Raw genomic sequence first — 17,345 nt, 5'->3', positions numbered from 1 at the left:
CAACGTCACGCAAATCTCCGTGTGACCCGACACGGCCCGAGCGCGGCACGCAGGGCAAGAACGGGAGCGATCGCAGCAACCCCAGGTCCCCGGGCCTAACGTAAGGCACGCTAAAGGGATAGGAAGGACCTACAGAGCAACACACGGCAGCATACAACGGACAAAATGAGGCACGAGAACGCACGGAGGGAGCGAACGGACGGGAGGAAGGCAGGGCTGAGAACAGACACTGACGTGGCACAGCGTGTGTAAGAGCTCGGTATCACAGACGAGGGGCTAGCTTAAAAGAATTCAAAGTACCTCATTTTAATTTCTTGACATGGTAAAAGTTTACATACTTTCCTCTGGCAAAGAGAGCCCGACAAATCAAAAGGAATCGATACAAAGAAACACAAGGGGAAGTGCTGCTCCCAGACAGCAGCCGGAACGCAGTTGGTTTGTTACTGAATATTTATTAGCGGGAAGACTAAGAGTTGACTTACTACAAACAACAACAGAAGAGTCTAGAAAGGGCCAGCGGCCCTCCGCACTCCGGGCAAATCCCTGGGAAACCAGCAAGAGACAACATGGCTCTTAGATGTGGAAGCAGAGGAAACAAAAACGAAGTAAAAAAAAAAAAAAAAGAAGGGGAGAAAGTTCATTCCATTTGTCACTGTTGTTACAAGGAAGTTAACACAACTAGTAAGGCTACTGCACAATAAGAATATACGGGTGTAACAGCGAGACCCGGGAAACAGCGAGGTTCCAGAAACAAATGATTTAAGGTTCCCTGAACGCGGGACTGAAGTAGAAATACCATAAATAAGAAAATTTTGGAGCCTGCAGCGTTATGGGACCACTTCCCACACGCAAAAAAAAAACTGACGCAACGCAACCAGTCATTTCCAAAGGGGTTTGTAATGGACCACGAAACGTTCCAGTGGCTTTAGAGTCGCCAGGCACGCAAGGGTGCCCTTTTGCAGGGGAAAGACTAAAAGGTTTGCAGCGGCACCGGGTGGGAATCGGCCCTCCTCACCCCAAGCGCCAGCCGCCGGGGCTGGCCTGCTCCGCGGGAAGCACTGCCAGGAGACAGCGGGTCACAGTCTGACCGCGCGTGGGGACTGCCGCGGGTTTGGTATCGGACCTCCGGGCCCTCCCTTCTCTCAGCCTGGGTAAAAAGCACCTGGTGCTGAAGGGACACGTGTGGAGTGACGTTGGTTTTAGCCACGGACGTGGCTCTAGGCAAGCTGCCGACAGCAGAAGCCACCTGAGCTCACAACCAGCCAGCACAGCGACCAGCCCCGGCGACAGGCACCGCCTCGAGCTCTGCACCCACCCGAGCGGATCTGACGAGGCAGAGACGGCTGAGGCAGGCTCTGCCGAGTCAGAAAAACGCCAGGAAACCATCACAGAGCTCGCGGTGGTGCTGGAACGTGGCTGCGGCCACCAGCCCAGAAGGGGCAGGGTCCCTCTCGTCGCTATAAGTCAGTGCAGAGCACTGGCAGAGGGGCTGAGCCGCAGCCAGCGGGGACGAGAGCTGGGCTGGGGCTCGCGCTGCTCTGCCCCACTCCCAGAGAGCCCAGGGAAGCCTCCAGCCAAAGACGGGACAGGACACGGGCTTGGTCTCTACTGCGGTCCCTACTAAGGTAGGAAGGAAGGCGTGAAGGAATGATCCTGCCTGGCCGGTGCTCTCGCTCTGCAGCAGCCTCAAGGGCATCCCAAAGCAGCACGGCCGTTTCGTTACCAGTTACTAGAGGGAGGGAGAGCTCCTGAGACCTGAATAAAACCAATCACAAAACTAGGCGAGAATTTCTTTAGATTTTAACTAAGAATGCAACACTATTTCCAGCCAGTTTCCCATCTCGATAGTCACGTAACAAACCAAGGCAATGACGGTCTTTAGTTGACTGAACAGTTCTCAAGTTCAAACGTTGACACTTAATAGAGGGTCTCAGCGTTGCTGCTCCGAGGCCTCTTGATCTTCTCAATGTTTTTAAGGATCATGTCATGCAAAGTGACCTGCAAAAAGGAGAGAACACAACTCAGAAAAGAAGGGGGAAGGGGGGGAAGAGCCCTTTAGCATTCTGCTTTCACAACAAGCACCGATTAGAAGAGCAGCACTGCTCACCCCGGCGCTGCTCTCAGCCCCTGCTTCACACATCTACCACAAAAATCGCATCTCCGCCACCAAAAAGATCGTACACAGAGTCGAGGAGTGGTTCGTACTGCCTGCACAATTTAGGATCGCAGGTTCCCCCAGGAGTGGAAGGGATATTTTGCGCTAGACTCCCGCGAACGCTCAGCTGGAACCACCCGCGTGTCTCTGCAGGGTGGTGGCGAGGCAGCAAATGCCAAGCTCTTCTCGTCAGAGCCAAACCAGGCCGGGCGTAGTCACAGGGAAAGGGGAAAGCAGCACAAGGATCAGGAGGGCTCTCTAAATTGCCAGGCGGGAAGCCAGGGGGAGCTCTGGCTTCTCACTTACATATTGATTCCTCAGCTCTGAAATGATCAGGCGCAGACTAATGTACTCCTTCTCGTCGATCTCCGTCACCGTGCGGCGGTAGTCCTCCTGCAGGGAGCAGACGCGCGGCTCAGCGGCCTGAGGTCAGGCGCGCCTCCGCGCACCAAGCCAAGCTCCTGCCTTTTACAAAGGCACCCCCTCCCCCTCTCCATCCTCGTACAGCCCCCCCCCAGCTCCCACAGGACCCTCATCTCAAGGACAGGGACAAGCGGCCCAAAGAGTCCCAAAAAGCAGCGGCACGTAACGCGCAGAGCTCCGCCTCGCCGTCTACTTACCACGTGAGGGTACTTAGCTATTTTGGAAACCAACTTTGCTCTCGTGATATAATATCTGGTAGGAAAACGGAGAGACTCCAAGTCAGGCAAAGAGCACCGAGATTCTTTTTCTGGCCCAGCCTGCCCTAGAAAAGTCGGGGCATCTTCCCCACGTAGGCTACTTTTCCCAGGAGGACTTCCCAAAAAGCTCAACTCTTTCGTACCTAGAAATCTGGTCCAGGTAGGATGCTGCCTCACTCTCCACGGTTCGAAGCTCAGCAACTGTTTCCTCCTGCAAGGGAGGACAAAGAAGCCTTATCACGAGGCTGCAGCTGGCCTTCGGGGCTCCGAAAGCCAACCTGTCTCGATAGTTCCACGTCAAGCTCAGATTTGGGTTTTAAAACCTAAACCAGCCCCGTGCCCGCAGCCACTGGCCGCCACCAAACGATTCGGGGGAACCCCAAAGCCGCGTTCCCGGAGCGCAGCTCCCTGCTGCTGCAGGGCTCGCAGCCAGGGGTGCCTCACCTGAATAGAAACGCCAAAGTTGTTTCCATCTTCTATCCTGGGGATGAGAAGCTGCACCCACATTTTGACCTGCAGCGGAGAGATCACGGAACAGATCAACGCCAGGATCTTCGCAGGGACCTCTCTCAAGCCCCCTAAGGCCCTGCCTTCGCCGCGCAGCTCGTGACGAACCCCCTGCGGGTCCTTCACACTCACGACACTTCTGAGCAGATCGTTTCCCACGTGGCTGGGGTGCCACGCAAGCCAGCACAAGCACGGCTTCCCACGAGAAGCTCTCCTGGCTGTGCCGACGCAGCCCCCAGCAGGCGTCTGACTGCGCGAAAGGAGGGTGAAGAAAAGGCCCCGGGGAAGGAGGCGGCGAAACAGACCTCCTCCTCCTCCACGAGGTGTGCTGTGGAGCCCCCTGGGGGCTCAGAAAAAGAACGTTTCCCTACACCCACCTCCCAGCCACCTCTGGAACGGGATAGGAATCGTGAATTTCCTCATTCACAGAGCCAGAGGGCTCTGCTCCTGCCGCTCCGAGCAGCTTTGCCTCGCTAGGGTCAGAAGCGCCCCGGCCCCAGCCCGCAGAGCCACAGCCCACACCCACCGTGTTACACTTCTCGATGAGCAGCCTGATCTCCGGTTTGACTTTCTCGATGATGTCCACCAGCTGCTGGTTGCTCTTCAGCATCCCGTTGGGCATCACGAACACTTTGGTACCTACGGCGGCAGGGGAGACAAACGCCTCCCGTCAGCACCCCCCCCGCGGGAGCACGTGGAGAGGGGCGCCTCCTGCGCCGGGAGATCGCACCCGAGGCCCACCCCGAGCTTCTCGTCTCCACAAAGGCTGAGCCAGGCTAGAGGCAACCTGCGGGGAAGGGGAAATCGGGCACGGGACGGCAGCGATTACCACAAGAGAAGGAAGAGAGGAAACGCGGGGCTTAGATAAGGGCCGGAGAGCTCCGGGCTGCTGAGGCTAGGCCCGGAGGATTTTCCTGGTGCACGCCTAAGAGGCGTTTCTGCCTCGGCTTAATCCAAAGCCCGGCGTCTGCCTCCGGGCGAGGAAAGCTCCTAGTACGGAGCCGCAAGGAGGCCAGCTGCCTGCCGGCAGGCCAAGCTCAAGCTAGCACTACTTAACACCTATCAGAGAAATCCAAACAACGCTTTTAAGAGCTGGAACCCGACTCCTCCGCAACAGGACATCCGCAGGCCGGGCCCTGGGCTGCCGGGGCAGGTCTGCGTGAGCAGCAGCTGCCGTCGGGACGGGGAAGCGGGGGCTCCTGCGATGTCACGGCCCTAAGGCGCGGCGCAGGGGGGGCAGGGAGCAACGGAGAGACGCGGGGACTCTTACCCTGAAAGGTCTCTTCGCGGTCTTCCAGCTTCCTCTTTTTCATATTCGGCTAAAACACACAAAACATTTTACTCACAAACCGGTCGTCGGCTACCAAAGCGTCGCAAAGGAAATAAGGGGAAACGTCAGCATCTCTGCCGGGCTCCTGGCTTCTGAGCACCCTCCTTTAAAAATGACGGAGGACCGGGAAGTACAGCTTCACCTCCGGCAGGCCTCCCAGGCTCCAGAGCCCGGTTCCTAAAAGCCTTCGGGAGGGCCACGGCCCGTTGTTAAACAGGAACGTCCTCACCCCACGCAGGGCGGGCCATGCAGTTTTAATTATCAGCAGCGGGGATCTCGGCCAAGAGAGAAACCTTACCCCGTCCAGGCCGTCGTGGCTGTTCGTGAGCAGAATCGGGTCAGGCACTGGGAGGTTCATGTCCGAATGGATCTGGGTGAGATCGTGAATATTCAGTATGGGCTCCTGGAAAACAAGGCAGGTTCGGCGTTTAATTACGAGCTAACAGCTCCTGGCACCCCAGGAGCAATAAAGCAACGAAAACTTGCAGATCTCTCGTTGAGCCAACCGCAAAATAAGAACGAACGAGAGAAATATCTGACAGTGGGCCCGTGGGGAGACCTCCCTCCCGCCTAGAGCGGAGCGCCAGCTCCAGATTAGGATCAAGGCCATTGTCTGCACGTGCTAGAGCCCCGCAGCACCGCGAAGGATAGCCCGGAGACGCTGAATGCCCAGGAAGGGCGAGCGTGCTGATCGCACAAAGAGAACCGGAGAAGGAAGCACCCCCTCTAGAGCTAACAGAGCTCCAGTGCACGCCAGCAGCCGAGCCGCCGCTCGACTTCTTTGTGACGGGGCGAAAGGTGCAAGGAAACGCACGGGAAAGGCTTTTCAGCAGGCAGCTCGGAAACGAAAAGCAAGGCAGAAGGCGACGGATGTCTTACTTTGAGGAACCCATCGAGTTCTAAGAGCTTCTTTGGGAAAAAGTTTGCCACCAGATCTTCAGCCTGAGAGGGAAAGAACAGACGGTGAGGTGAAACAATGCCGCAAAGAGACAAGAACGCTGGGGAAATCGGCTGCCCCAGGTCAGGAAACAGAAGAGAACGAGTTCTGCCAAGAGGCCTCACACAAAGCCGAAGGGGAAAGATGTCAGGAGAGCCACGGGGCTGTAAAACCTCGCTCCGGTCACTGACTACAGCCCTGAGCGCTGCTGAATTTACGGAAGGGACTCAAATCGCAGCAGAGCGCGTCAGGAAGATGCGCCTGACCACCCTCTGTTACACCCCAGGGCGGCGGCAGGGGGATACTCACCTCGCTCGTGATCCGCTCCCTGAAGGAATCGACCTGCAGAAGAAACAAAGCAGCCGTTAGGAATCGCTCCCAATAGAAAAATGAAGAAACCGATGGCTTAACGTAAGCCGAGCACTGTTCTGTGCGGCAGTGGAGATCACCCTCAGCCTGAACCGTGCGCCTCTCCTTGCTTTTAGGAGCGGGGGAAGCCCCTGGGCGGGATGAGAGGAAGGTACGGCTCAGAATCAGCCGGGCACTGCTCTGTGCGGCAGCAGAGAGCGCCCTCAGCCTGAACCCAGGGCTTTTCCTTGCTTTTCTGAGCAGGTAGCCCAATCTCAGCCTGCACCTTGCATCTCTCCTTGCTTTTAGGAGCAGGTAGCCCACCCTCAGCCTGAACCCCACGCATCTCCTTGCTTTCAGGAGCAGGCAGACCATTTACAGCCTGAATCTTCCATTTCTCCTTGTCTTTACAGGGCAGGTACACCGCCCTCAGCCTGAACCCTGGGCTTCTCCTTGTTTTTATGAGCTGACAGAGCTCCCTCAGCCTGCACCTTGCATCTTTCCTTGCTTTTCTGAGCAAGCAGCCCACCGTCAGCCTGAATCTTGGGCTTTTCCTTGCTTTTACAAGCAGCTAGTCCACTTAAGCCTTGCATCTTTCCTTGCTTTTCTGAGCAGGCAGCCCACCCTCAGCCTGAATCCTGGGCTTCTCCTTGCTTTTAGGAGCAGATAAACCTCTCTCAGCCTGCACCTTGCATCTTTCCTTGCTTTTCTGAGCAGGTAGCCCACCCTCAGCCTGACTCCTGGCCTTCTCCTTGCTTTTAAGAGCTGATAGCCCACCCTCGGCCTGAACCCTGCGCCTCTCCTTGCTTTTAGGCGCAGGCAAACCACCTGCAGCCCGAACCCTCCCTCCCTCCTTGCCTTCACGAGGCCGGCACGCCACCCTCCCTCCCCCTGCGCCTCGCATCTCCCCTCCCCTTTTCTAAGCGGGGCCTCACCGCGGAAGCCCCACGCGGGACGAGGCGGGAGCCCAAAATCACCCAAACCCCTCCTCCGCCACCCGCACGGGCCGAACTCTGAACAACGGCCCCGGTGGGGGGGGAACCAAGGAAGGAAAAACACCCTCGGGGGGAGGATTAACCCAAGCGGGGACCTCTCGGTGGGGCATCCACACAGGCCTCGGGCCCGCCGGGGGCCGTCGGGGCCTAGCCCCGGCGCGATCCGCGCCGGCCCGGGCCTCGGGGCTAGGCCCCGGCAGCCCCCGGCGGGCCCTCGAGCCGGTTGCTGGCGGCGGAGCGCACCTTGAGCTTCACCTCCGGGTCCACCTTAAGCAACGAGGCCATGGCGGCGGGGCCTGCTCCGGGTCTCGTTGCGCCGCGGGGCCGCGCGCGCGCGCTCTGCCGCCGCCGCCTCCACCGGCTACCGCAGCGCCGCCGCCGCCGCCGCCGGAAGTGAGCTCGGCGCGGCGCGGCAGCCAATGGGTGGCTCGCTCGCCGCGCACGTGATCAGGGAGGAGGGTCCTGGCGGCGCGTAGGGAGAGAGGGAAATTGGGTGGGGGTGTGGGAAGGGGGGGGGAAGGGGTTTCTATAGCCCTGCCAGGACCTGGCGGGGAGGACCTGGCGGGTTGAGGGCGGAAGTAGGGGCCGGAACTGGAAGGGGAGAAGGGCGGAAGTGGATAGGGAGAAGGGCGGAAGTGGATAGGGAGAAGGGCGGAAGTGGAGGGCGCTTCGCTTCCGGCGGCGGGAGTAATGGCGGCGGTGGGAGCGCGGCGGTGAAGGGAGCGCGGCGGCGGCAGCATGGAGGGCGGGCGGGCCGGCGGCGGCTGCACCACGCAGGTGAGCTTCGTGTGCCAGCGCTGCAGCCAGCCGCTGAAGCTCGACACGTCCTTCAAGATCCTCGACCGCCTCACCATCCAGGAGCTCACCGGTACCGGGAACGGGGCTCCGGTGGCGGCGGCGGCGGTGGGGGTGGGGGGACGGGAAGGGGAACGGGGCCAGGCCTCTGACGGCTCCTCGCCCCCACAGCCCCGCTGCTCACCGCCGCTCCCGCCCGGCCCGGGGATGCGCAGGAGGAGGAGAGCGCCCTGAGCGAGGTATGGGGAGGGGGGGACCGGGAGGACCGGGGTGGGGGGGGACAGCCACCGGGCCCCGGTAACGGTGGCGCTTCCCCCCCCCTCCCCGGCAGGAAGGCTTCGCGGAGAGCCGCCAGGATGGCGTGTCCCGGAGGTTCATCCCGCCCGCCAGGTACGGCCGGGGTTGCCGGTGGGGAGCCCCCAACCAGGCACCGGGGCCGCGAGGGGGGGTGGGGGGAGGAGCGGCGGGCACCGCCCCTCACGGGGAGCCCCCGCGGCTGCCCCCGTTTCCCCCAGTTTTGGCCCCCCCGTTGCATTTAGAGCACTGTTTATCGGTCACGCGCTTTGGCTGAGCACTGAAACGCTGCCCCCCTTCCCCGAAACAAAGTGGGGGCGTTCCCCCCCGAGTCTTGACCGACTCCCGCGTCCCGGTCGCGCCCGGCTCCCCCAAACCCCACCCCCCCTTCCCCCCCGGGCTCACTTTCCGGTCAAATCCTTCCCCAGAATGATGTCGACGGAAAGCGCCAACAGCTTCACCCTCATCGGGGAGGCGTCGGACGGGGGCACGATGGAAAACCTCAGTAGGAGGCTGAAGGCAAGTCGGGCGAGGGGGCGAGCTCGGGTCCCCGCCAGAACTCAGGTCCTCGCGAACGCCGCCTCTCCTCCGCGCTCCGCGTGGTGAAATTCCTCACGTGGCGGCCTTGGAGATGTTTTTCTCGGTGAATAGTTAAAAAAAACTAGTTTTAAATGAAGGTTTGGCTTGCAGAAACGCTTCTGAGAAGGGAAGAGGCGCACGCCTGGCTGTCGGGGGGCAGCCGGCAGCCGCCTGGAGCTCGCTGGGGGTGGGGATTTCTCCGCAGGTCACCGGCGACCTCTTTGACATCATGTCGGGGCAGACGGACGTGGATCACCCCCTGTGCGAGGAGTGCACGGACACGCTGCTGGACCAGCTGGACACGCAGCTCAACATCACCGAGAACGAGTGCCAGAACTACAAGTGAGCCCGCTGCCCGTGGGATCGCGCCCGGGGACCTGGGGACTGCGGGCGGGTGCGCGGGCGCCGAGCCGGTTCTTTCGGAGAGCGAGGGCGTGAAGGCAGGCGCGGGCTTCGGTTCCGCGGTCGGAAACGGGAGCTCCGGGCCTCGGGGCTCGGTTTTGTTCCTGAGCGAGGCGGAGCGGTTATCTCGGGGGGTCTGCAGCCTGCCCGAGGGGGCGGTTTGGTGGCGCCGCGTGGTCCGAGCGCTCCGCGGAGCTATTGGCGGGCGGTAAGAGGTCGTTGCTCACCCTCTCGCTCCCCTCCGCTGTTACGCCTGCGCTCCTGGCTCACAAACTACAAATTTAACGAGGCGCCGAACTAAAAAATTTAACGAGGGTTAACCCTCGGTAGAGGCAGGGCGGTTTCTGTCCGGGCGCGCAGGGCCGGGGGCGTTCGAGCGATGCTGTGACTGCCCCCCAGGAGGTGCCTGGAGATCCTGGAGCAAATGAACGAGGACGATAAGGAGAAGCTGCAAACGGAGCTGAAGGAGCTCGCGCTGGAGGAGGAGCAGCTGATTCAGGAGCTGGAGGACGTGGAGAAGAACCGCAAGATCGTGGCCGAGGACTTTGAGAGGGTCAGGGCGGAGGCGGAGCGGCTGGAGCGGGAGGAAGCTCAGTGAGTGAACTACGCAGGGGGGAGATTCGGGTAGCAGACGGGCGAGATTAGAAAGGGGAGGGAGCTGGAGTTAATGCCCCAAACCAAGCGGCTTACGCTTTGCCAAACTGAAGTCTTCTCGAAAAAAAAGAAAAAAAAAACCAACAACACTAGTACACCACGCGAGCAGCCGTTTCTCTTCCTGGAAGAGCCTCGTGCCCAGCGGCTCTCGGTTTCCTTCGAAGGTACCAGAAGGAATACTGCGAGTTCAAGAGGCAGCAGCTGGAGCTGGACGACGAGCTGAAAAGCGTGGACAACCAGATGCGGTACGCCCAGATACAGCTGGACAAGCTGAAGAAAACCAACGTGTTCAACGCGACCTTCCACATCTGGTAGGGCGGGCGGGAGCGGTGCTTCTTCGGCTCTGCGGCGTAGGGCCGCTAAAATACTGGTGATTTGGGTAGAGAAGGAGCCTGCGGGTGCCCCACGATGCGGGAAGGGGTCGCAGCCGGTGCTGGTGGCAGCTGGGAGGCGCGGCGCAGATAACTCGGGGCGCGCCGTGAAATGGTGGCTAGTTGGCACCTCGCGCCAGCGGCTCTCCGTCGGGCTTCGCAGAGCGCGCGGGCTCGGTTGGGTTTTTTTTTTTTTTTCTTTTCCCGAACGCGTTCCTTCACGGAAAGCGGAACGATTTGGCGCTTCTACGCGCTTTCCAGGCAGGGCTCCCGAACCCCCCGTCGCGCGCGGTTAGCGGGGCGCCTTCCCAGGCGGCCCCCGTTTGGTTGGCGTGCTGCCGGCTGCCCCCGCCCCTGGCGCCTATTTATAATTCCTCTTATCGCAGGCACAGCGGGCAGTTCGGCACGATAAATAACTTCAGGCTTGGCCGCCTCCCCAGCGTTCCCGTGGAATGGAATGAGATCAATGCGGCCTGGGGGCAGACCGTGCTGTTGCTGCACGCCCTCGCTAACAAAATGGGGCTGAAGTTTCAAAGGTACCCGCGATAAAACCCGCGTTTCCCCTCTGACCTGGAGAGAGGAGCGTAGGCTCACCTGCCCCTGCCCCGTCTCCTTTCAGATACCGTCTGGTGCCGTACGGCAACCACTCCTACTTGGAGTCCCTCACGGACAAATCGAAGGTAAGATCCTACACGAGCTGGAGGAAAAAAATGACCTCGCGCACCTCAGATCCCTGCTGAAAGGCGCAGAAGACCGAGACTCCGCTCCCGAGAGCGCGCCTCGGTGCGTTTAGGTACGGGGGAGCTAGCTGCCCTGGTTTCTCCCGCAGGATCTCCCTCCACGTCCACTCACACTGCCAGCCAGGAGCTCTCAAATTACACAGGGCAACTGGCCAGAGGAAATTAAACACGATTTGGGAAGGCCGTTGGCGATCAGGAAGCCCGGTTTTCTCCTGCTGACCACCAGCACTCACGCAGCAGGCGCTTGGCACAAAGCGAGCAACGCCTATCACACGCCACAAAGCGTTTTAAGCGCCCCGTGACAAATCGAAGTCCCGTACAGGCTAAAGATCTGCAGCGACAGCATCTGGAGGGGAACGCTTGGGGTGCCTGAAGCTAATCTCTTTTTCCAGGAGCTCCCCTTGTACTGTTCTGGAGGCCTGAGGTTCTTCTGGGACAACAAATTCGATCACGCTATGGTGGCTTTCTTGGACTGCGTGCAGCAGTTTAAGGAGGAAGTGGAAAAGGGCGAAACTCGGTTTTGTTTGCCTTACAGGTGAGCGTTGCTCTGTTCCGCGTCAAAGTAACGCTTTACCCGCTGTCCTGCCCGGGCCTGCTCCACAGCCCTGCTTGCCGTTTCTGTCCCGGCTTTCGGGGACCAGCGGGTGCTCTGCAGCGTGCAGGGTTACCACGCTTGCTCTTATTTAGCCGGGATTTAAAGCTAGTTCCTCGGGCGAAAGTCTGAGGCTTGCTAAATATCTTTTAAAAACAAAGCGTTCTTACGTAGAGGTTTCTGAGTATCAGATTTAGAGTTTGGTGCTTAGCATCCCCTTGAAATTAAATGAAATATAATGAAATTAAATGCTTGCTAGACTAATAACCGTTGTGTGTGACGCAGGATGGATGTGGAGAAAGGCAAGATTGAAGACACAGGCGGCAGCGGTGGCTCCTACTCTATTAAAACGCAGTTTAACTCTGAGGAGCAATGGACAAAAGCACTCAAGTTCATGTTAACTAACCTGAAGTGGGGGCTTGCCTGGGTCTCGTCCCAATTCTACAACAAGTAACCACGTCAAGAAGTTGCCCTGGCAGCTGGGGCGTCTGCATTTTGTTGGAGAAACTCGAATCAAGATGTCTCGTAACGTTAACCCGTACGAAACGTTTACAATACCAAAAATCCACAAGACACTTTATTTAAAACACCATTCCGACGAGTAGTATGTAGAAAAGCAATACGTGAAGTTCTATCGCTGAGCTGAACTGAACTTAAAAAAAAAAAAAAACAATAATCAGCTGTTAAATAGATGCTAAAGTGGAGTTTGGGGGTTCCAGAGATGTGGGTAAGTTATTGTCGGAGTTCCAACTGCCAGCGCCGTCGGTGGGGCTCTGTGACAGCGTAACGGAATGTGGGGGTTAGAAAAGGAAAGTTTCTAACACGGGGAATAACGTGGAAAAACTCCGAAGGTCTGTTCGGTCACTGCAGCTTGAAATAAAGTATTTTTTAAGTCGTATCAGCACTTTTTTTTTTTCCCACTGGCCTTTCCGGGGATCTGACAGCGGTGGCTGTGCTAGCAGCTGTTTGTGACGCTTCCTGGAGCCTGTTCCCGCACAGGGGCGCACCGAGCAACGTCACAACAAAACGCGATTCTACCCGGAGTGCTTTCAGCTGGAACCTGAGCACCCCCCAGTGCTTAGGCAGCCCCTGCTGCCAGGACAAAACGGGGGGGGGGGGCGCAGAAATAATCACGTTTTAAAACGGCAGCAAACGCAAACGACAGCCCTGTTTGTGAGGGCTGCGCTGGGGCTTCCCAGCAGAATAACGCTCATGTTGATGCCTTCCCAAAACAACGCTCTTATAATAAGTTTTCTACTTCTTCGAGGAAAACACGCTCACAACTGAAACGACGTAGCTCTTCCAACAAAGCTTTTGGCGTTGGAAAACACAAATGCTGCTTTGCTCCTGTTACCTTCACAGCGCTAGAGCAGAGCCGAAAATAACGAGCTCCTCTAATTAAAACAGCACCCGGTAAGTCACAGAACACGCCGCGCTCGGGATCAAAAGAACAACCCTACTGTTTGGGGCGCCCCATGCAGTGCCGCGGACGATGGGCTGTTAGCGGCGTGACAGCCCGCTGCACTGACCGGCGGGTCCGGGTGAGAGTTGCGTCCAAGAGGCAGAATTCCGTTTTCTGGAACTTTACTTCCTCCGCTGCTGCTTTGGAGTGCTGCTGCCGATGACGTGTTTCAGTACGGCGTGTGAGAATTCTGAGATGCTTTGTGAAGTAATGCCCGTGACGCAGTTCAAATGCTCCACAACCTTAAAAAAAAAAACAAAAATACTCATTTACAGTGCTTAAAGGACGTTAATTTAGAGCTACTTAACACCCCCCAAATCTAGCAAGAATAGCGGGGCCCCACAAACCCCGAGACTAGTGTCGTTGCCAAAAGCTGAAACCTCTCAGTATGTCAGAACGAGAGGATTTATTTTTTTTTAATGAGTTGCTTCTACCAAAGAAGTAAACTGGAAAAAAAAAAGCTACTGTAGGTAGCTTGCTGTATTTAATAGGCTGCTTGTTACAGTGTTCAGTAGCAGCTTGGGGAGAGAGCTGTCTAGTGGGATCGCTCCTCCCGTTGTCAATGAAGCTGCGTCCCTCTGGGTTTGTTCTAGCCGTGAAGAAGCTAAAACACGACCAGGGCAAGCTGGCGGCAGTGCGAGGGCACGCCTCTCTGCTGAATTGCCATGCCATAACCCTTTCACAAAGGCGTGCACGCTTCCAGCCCATAAACTGAAAGGGGTCACCTCCTTCGTGTCGCTCCCAGTAGCCTGCCGGTCTCCTGGCTGTGCTAAAACACATAAACAAGCTTCCTTTTTGTTTTTTTTCCCCCTCCACGTAGAGCTAATTTGTTTAGAAACGACTGTACCTGCTTCCAGTGCTCGGGGTTTAGCACGAAAACGCTTGTGCTGATGATTCCAACTGCCAAGAGCATGAAGTCTTCCTTTACTGCCAAAAACTTGGCTCTGCACAAGTAAAAGCGTCTCCTGGTATAAAACGATGCTGGGTCTGTAGCTCCAAACCACCCACCCACTTCTGTAATCCCTGCACAGCCTCTGGCCATGTTAGCTCATAGCCTTCCAGCCCAAATAAAACCGATACTATTAGCGTTCACCAGCAGCCCTCAAGCTGGATTTTTCAGTTGAAGTTAAACACTTTCCTAGCTTGCCCCTCAAGCAATCGTGAAGCACGGTGCTCTGAACTGGTACGCAAAGATCCATCAACAATGCTGACAGCCCAACATGTTACAAAATTTAAAAACAGGTGCCCCAGAAGTGGAATAACGAGGACCAGGGTACCATTTCTTAGCCTTTTTCTCAGGTTTCAATTTCAAATACTTATTTTAAATGCAAGCCGCTTACATCTGCAGTTCACTTGGTGTCGAATTTTCGATGGCAGTCTTCAGTAACGTGTCGTAGATGGCCTCTCTTTTAAGATACAAGAAGTCCAGTAGTTGCACGCACATCTGATGCAATGGTTTTGCAGGAAGTAAGCAGCCGTTATGTCCTGGCGTAGAGATCACACGTAATTAGCCATGCATTTGGGGTCATTAAACTGAATGGGGAAGAGGCACTAGTTACTCTAAGCGAGGGATGAAGATTTCTGGTGAGAACTGCCCTTTGTTTCCGAACGCCTTCTCAACCTCAGCCTAATTTCACTCATTCTGAGATTCACGTTGTCAGAGCTGGCCAAAAGAAAATGGTTAGGTCTCTATTACTCTTAATAAAATCATTACCATTCTCTCCTAATAACACTCTTACCTAAAACCTCTAGAAGCAATTCGATGTAAGCCAGAGGAGTTGACACATTGATCTGGAACTGCAGAGTTTCTAAAACAGCAAGCTCCGACTCGAGCAGCTCCTGCTTAGTGTACGAGTATTTTAAGGATTGCAGGAATTTTAAAGCTGTGTCGCTGTTAACTATCTGAAGAGGAAAAAAAAAAACAACACACAAGTTATTTTCTATTTCAAGAAAGGCAAGAGGACACCTGTTAAAATATTTTCTTCTTGCTTTACTCCTCCCGTTAAATTTACGCGTGACCCACTGCAGTTGAGAGACTGCACGTTAACCCAGCTGTCTCCCATGCCTTTTAAGCTGGCATGAGAAATCCAGCTGAGAACTTCTTTCCCTTAGGCTCCTTGTAACCCCGCAAACCTTCCCCAGCCAGGGGTGAGCCCTTTGCAGCTGTACGCTTTCCAACACCCACAGGCTGGGATTTTTAGCGATCTGTACTAGGAACATTTCCCGACAAACTTTTACATGAGGAAGGACAATTAACCTGCCCTAAATGCAAGTAATTTAGGGCCTCATTTTGCTATCCTTTGCATTTCATTATCACTACTGATTTTCAGGAAAAAAATCTATTCTTTACAGAGGTTAGATAATTTATTACAGTACTGAAGATGCTACTGGCAAAAGTTTAGATAGCTTACGTTATAGTGCAAGGAAAGTTTGTTTAGATAGCTTACGTTATAGTGCAAGGAAAGTTTGCTTGCAAGCTGAATGCACGACACCAGTCGCAGGACAAACGTGGCATATAGCTGTTCTTTCAGAGAGCTCCGACTGCTGCCGCCTTTGGTACTTTCCACGTTCTCACTGGGGGACTTACAGATTTGCTCTACTTGCTTGATCATAAACCTATGAAAAACACTTTGCTGCTAAGAAAAAAGAAGGAAAGCAATTCTGCAGATACACAGGAAATAAGTATAGCTATTGACTCGAGCAAAGTAAAAAGACAAAGCTCTAGACACATAAGACAATTATTCTACATTGCTTGAATGACTGACCAAGAGCAGGGCTGGTATAGCCACACTGGAGATGAGAAGCGTCCTTCGTTATCGAGGTGTTTATTACCTTTCAAGTAACTCTACTGCTTGATACCTTGCTGAATGGTCCAAGTGCCACTTCTCAGCCAAAAGGAATACGAATTCTGAAGAAAAAACAAAACGCAACGAACGAGTGTCGCTGGATTCAGCCAGGAGCAGCTCATCGGGCAGCAGGCAGCTGCTTCAGCCGGGAGGGGCCTCACCCACGGTCCGGCTCTCCTTGCAGCAGCCGGCCTGGCCGGGCAGCTCGCTGAGGTACCGCTCGTTTTCCGTGGCCAAGCGGATCAGCGAGGCCTCCATCACCTCGGGGGCCACCTCGCCGAAGAGGGGCTCCGAGCTGTAAAACCTGGACACCGCCTGCGCCCGGGACCCTATTCTGGCCATTCACCCCCGAAACCTTCCTTTAGGAATTCTGAAAATTAATGAATTGGGTAATTCCCAGCGTTAATTACTTCGGTCACTCTAGGCAGTAATCATGTGGAAAATTCCCTTCATTATGGACAGCGGCAGACACCCGAGGGGGGGGGTGGCGAGGCCACCGGCCACAAGGGTCCGCCTGGGGGCAGGGAGACTTCACCCGCAGCCTCCGAGGGGCGATGGGGACGGAGGCAGAAGCCCCGGGGGAGACCGGGGGAAGCCCTGGGACCAGGCCCCTGGGTCCCGGGGTCGGCGGCGACGCCTCCGAGGCCCTCAGGACCCCACCTCAGCGCCCGCCCACCTCAGCGCCCGCCCAGCCCAGCCCCTGCCAATCACCGCCGCCCCCGCCAATCACCTTGCGCCTCTCCCTCCTTCACCCAGCCGCGTGCCGCGCCGCAGCCAATCACTCGACGCCTCCTCTCAGAGAGCCGCCGGCCTGGTCCCTCCCCTCCCTTCCGATTGGCTCCCGGCCCCCCCGCGGCGGCGGCGGCGGCGGCTGTGGAGGAAGTGGCGGCGGGGCAAGATGGCGGCGCCCGGGGAAGCGGGCGGGGAGGCGGCGGTGGCGCAGCGCATCGACCCGGCGCGGGAGCCGGGGCTGAGCCCGGAGCAGCGCCGCTTCATGGCGCAGGTGGAGCTCGCCCAGCGCCAGCGAGCCCTGCAGAGGCGGCTCCGAGGCCGCAACGTGCTGCTGGCGCTGGGCATCGGCGCCGTGACGGCGGGGATCTGTATCCTGCGGGCCGGGAGGGGACCGGGGGAGGGCCTGGGGGGGCTCCCGGTGCGCTCCCGGTGTGCTCCTTAACGCCTCCCCCCTCCGCAGACGGCTACACCTTCTACTCGGTGTCGCAGGAGCGCTTCCTGGACGAGCTGGAGCTGGAGGCGGAGGCGGCGCGGGCCCGGGCCGCGGAGCGGGAGCGGAGCGCGGCCACCTGAGGGCGGCCCGGCCCCGGAGCACGGCGTGAGGCGGCGGGGGGAGGAGCGGCCCCGGGCCGGGCACGGAGCACACGGGTGGGCCCACCTCGGCCTACGGGGGCCCCGGGGGTTCCCCTGCGGGCAGGGCACTGCCCCCGCCGGGACCGGGACTGGGCTGGGGGCGCGCTCCGGGCCGGGCGGGGGCCGCACCGGGGCCGCACCGGCCGGCCCTTAACGCAATAAACGCCTCGTGACTGGAGCCTGCCTCGGTGTCTGCCGTTAAATCAGCCGGGATCCAGCTCGGGGGCCCGCCCCCGGCCAGCCGCTGAGGTGATTTTCTGAAAAAGCTGAAAATCTGCTCGTTTTCCTCTTTA

At 57.6% G+C, this 17,345-nt stretch overlaps 4 protein-coding genes across 5 annotated transcripts; 2 read left to right on the top strand and 2 right to left on the bottom strand.

Moving 5' to 3' along the window:
- Nucleotides 1–281: 281 nt before the first annotated feature.
- Nucleotides 282–9,680, bottom strand: PSME3 (proteasome activator subunit 3). The gene is made up of 12 exons (XM_083809278.1): nt 8,447–9,680; nt 7,196–7,414; nt 5,919–5,951; nt 5,552–5,614; nt 4,971–5,075; nt 4,613–4,661; nt 3,869–3,981; nt 3,280–3,348; nt 2,979–3,046; nt 2,776–2,830; nt 2,462–2,548; nt 282–1,998 (listed from the first exon to the last, which is right to left on the bottom strand). Exons 2-12 carry the CDS (start codon nt 7,235–7,237, stop codon nt 1,918–1,920), a joined length of 765 nt encoding a protein of 254 aa, XP_083665404.1. The 5' UTR covers nt 7,238–7,414; nt 8,447–9,680; the 3' UTR covers nt 282–1,917.
- Nucleotides 7,449–12,277, top strand: BECN1 (beclin 1). 2 transcript variants are annotated; one of them, XR_014574890.1, is made up of 11 exons: nt 7,449–7,820; nt 7,919–7,986; nt 8,079–8,137; nt 8,470–8,560; nt 8,826–8,962; nt 9,422–9,616; nt 9,841–9,987; nt 10,434–10,583; nt 10,667–10,727; nt 10,877–11,322; nt 11,665–12,277. XR_014574890.1 is itself a non-coding variant. In XM_083809275.1 (11 exons), exons 1-11 carry the CDS (start codon nt 7,691–7,693, stop codon nt 11,831–11,833), a joined length of 1,350 nt encoding a protein of 449 aa, XP_083665401.1. In that variant the 5' UTR covers nt 7,449–7,690; the 3' UTR covers nt 11,834–12,277. The 2 variants fall into 2 exon arrangements, 1 of the variants encoding a protein (XP_083665401.1); XM_083809275.1 differs by having other exon boundaries at nt 11,180–11,322.
- On the bottom strand, nt 11,937–16,407 carry CNTD1 (cyclin N-terminal domain containing 1). Its single transcript, XM_083809276.1, has 7 exons — nt 15,849–16,407; nt 15,674–15,749; nt 15,289–15,457; nt 14,581–14,743; nt 14,182–14,326; nt 13,689–13,785; nt 11,937–13,083 (listed from the first exon to the last, which is right to left on the bottom strand). The coding sequence occupies exons 1-7, from the start codon at nt 16,027–16,029 to the stop codon at nt 12,964–12,966; spliced, it is 951 nt and encodes a 316-aa protein (XP_083665402.1). The 5' UTR covers nt 16,030–16,407; the 3' UTR covers nt 11,937–12,963.
- A 142-nt stretch (nt 16,408–16,549) lies between these two features.
- Nucleotides 16,550–17,230, top strand: COA3 (cytochrome c oxidase assembly factor 3). The gene is made up of 2 exons (XM_083809277.1): nt 16,550–16,787; nt 16,880–17,230. The coding sequence occupies exons 1-2, from the start codon at nt 16,586–16,588 to the stop codon at nt 16,990–16,992; spliced, it is 315 nt and encodes a 104-aa protein (XP_083665403.1). The 5' UTR covers nt 16,550–16,585; the 3' UTR covers nt 16,993–17,230.
- Nucleotides 17,231–17,345: the final 115 nt, after the last annotated feature.

This window comes from Anser anser, assembly GCF_964211835.1.
Source record: "Anser anser genome assembly, chromosome: 23".
NCBI classification, from domain to species: Eukaryota; Metazoa; Chordata; class Aves; order Anseriformes; family Anatidae; genus Anser; species Anser anser.
The sequence above is the reverse complement of the archived record's forward strand: the minus strand, read 5'-3'. Positions and strand labels throughout refer to the sequence as shown.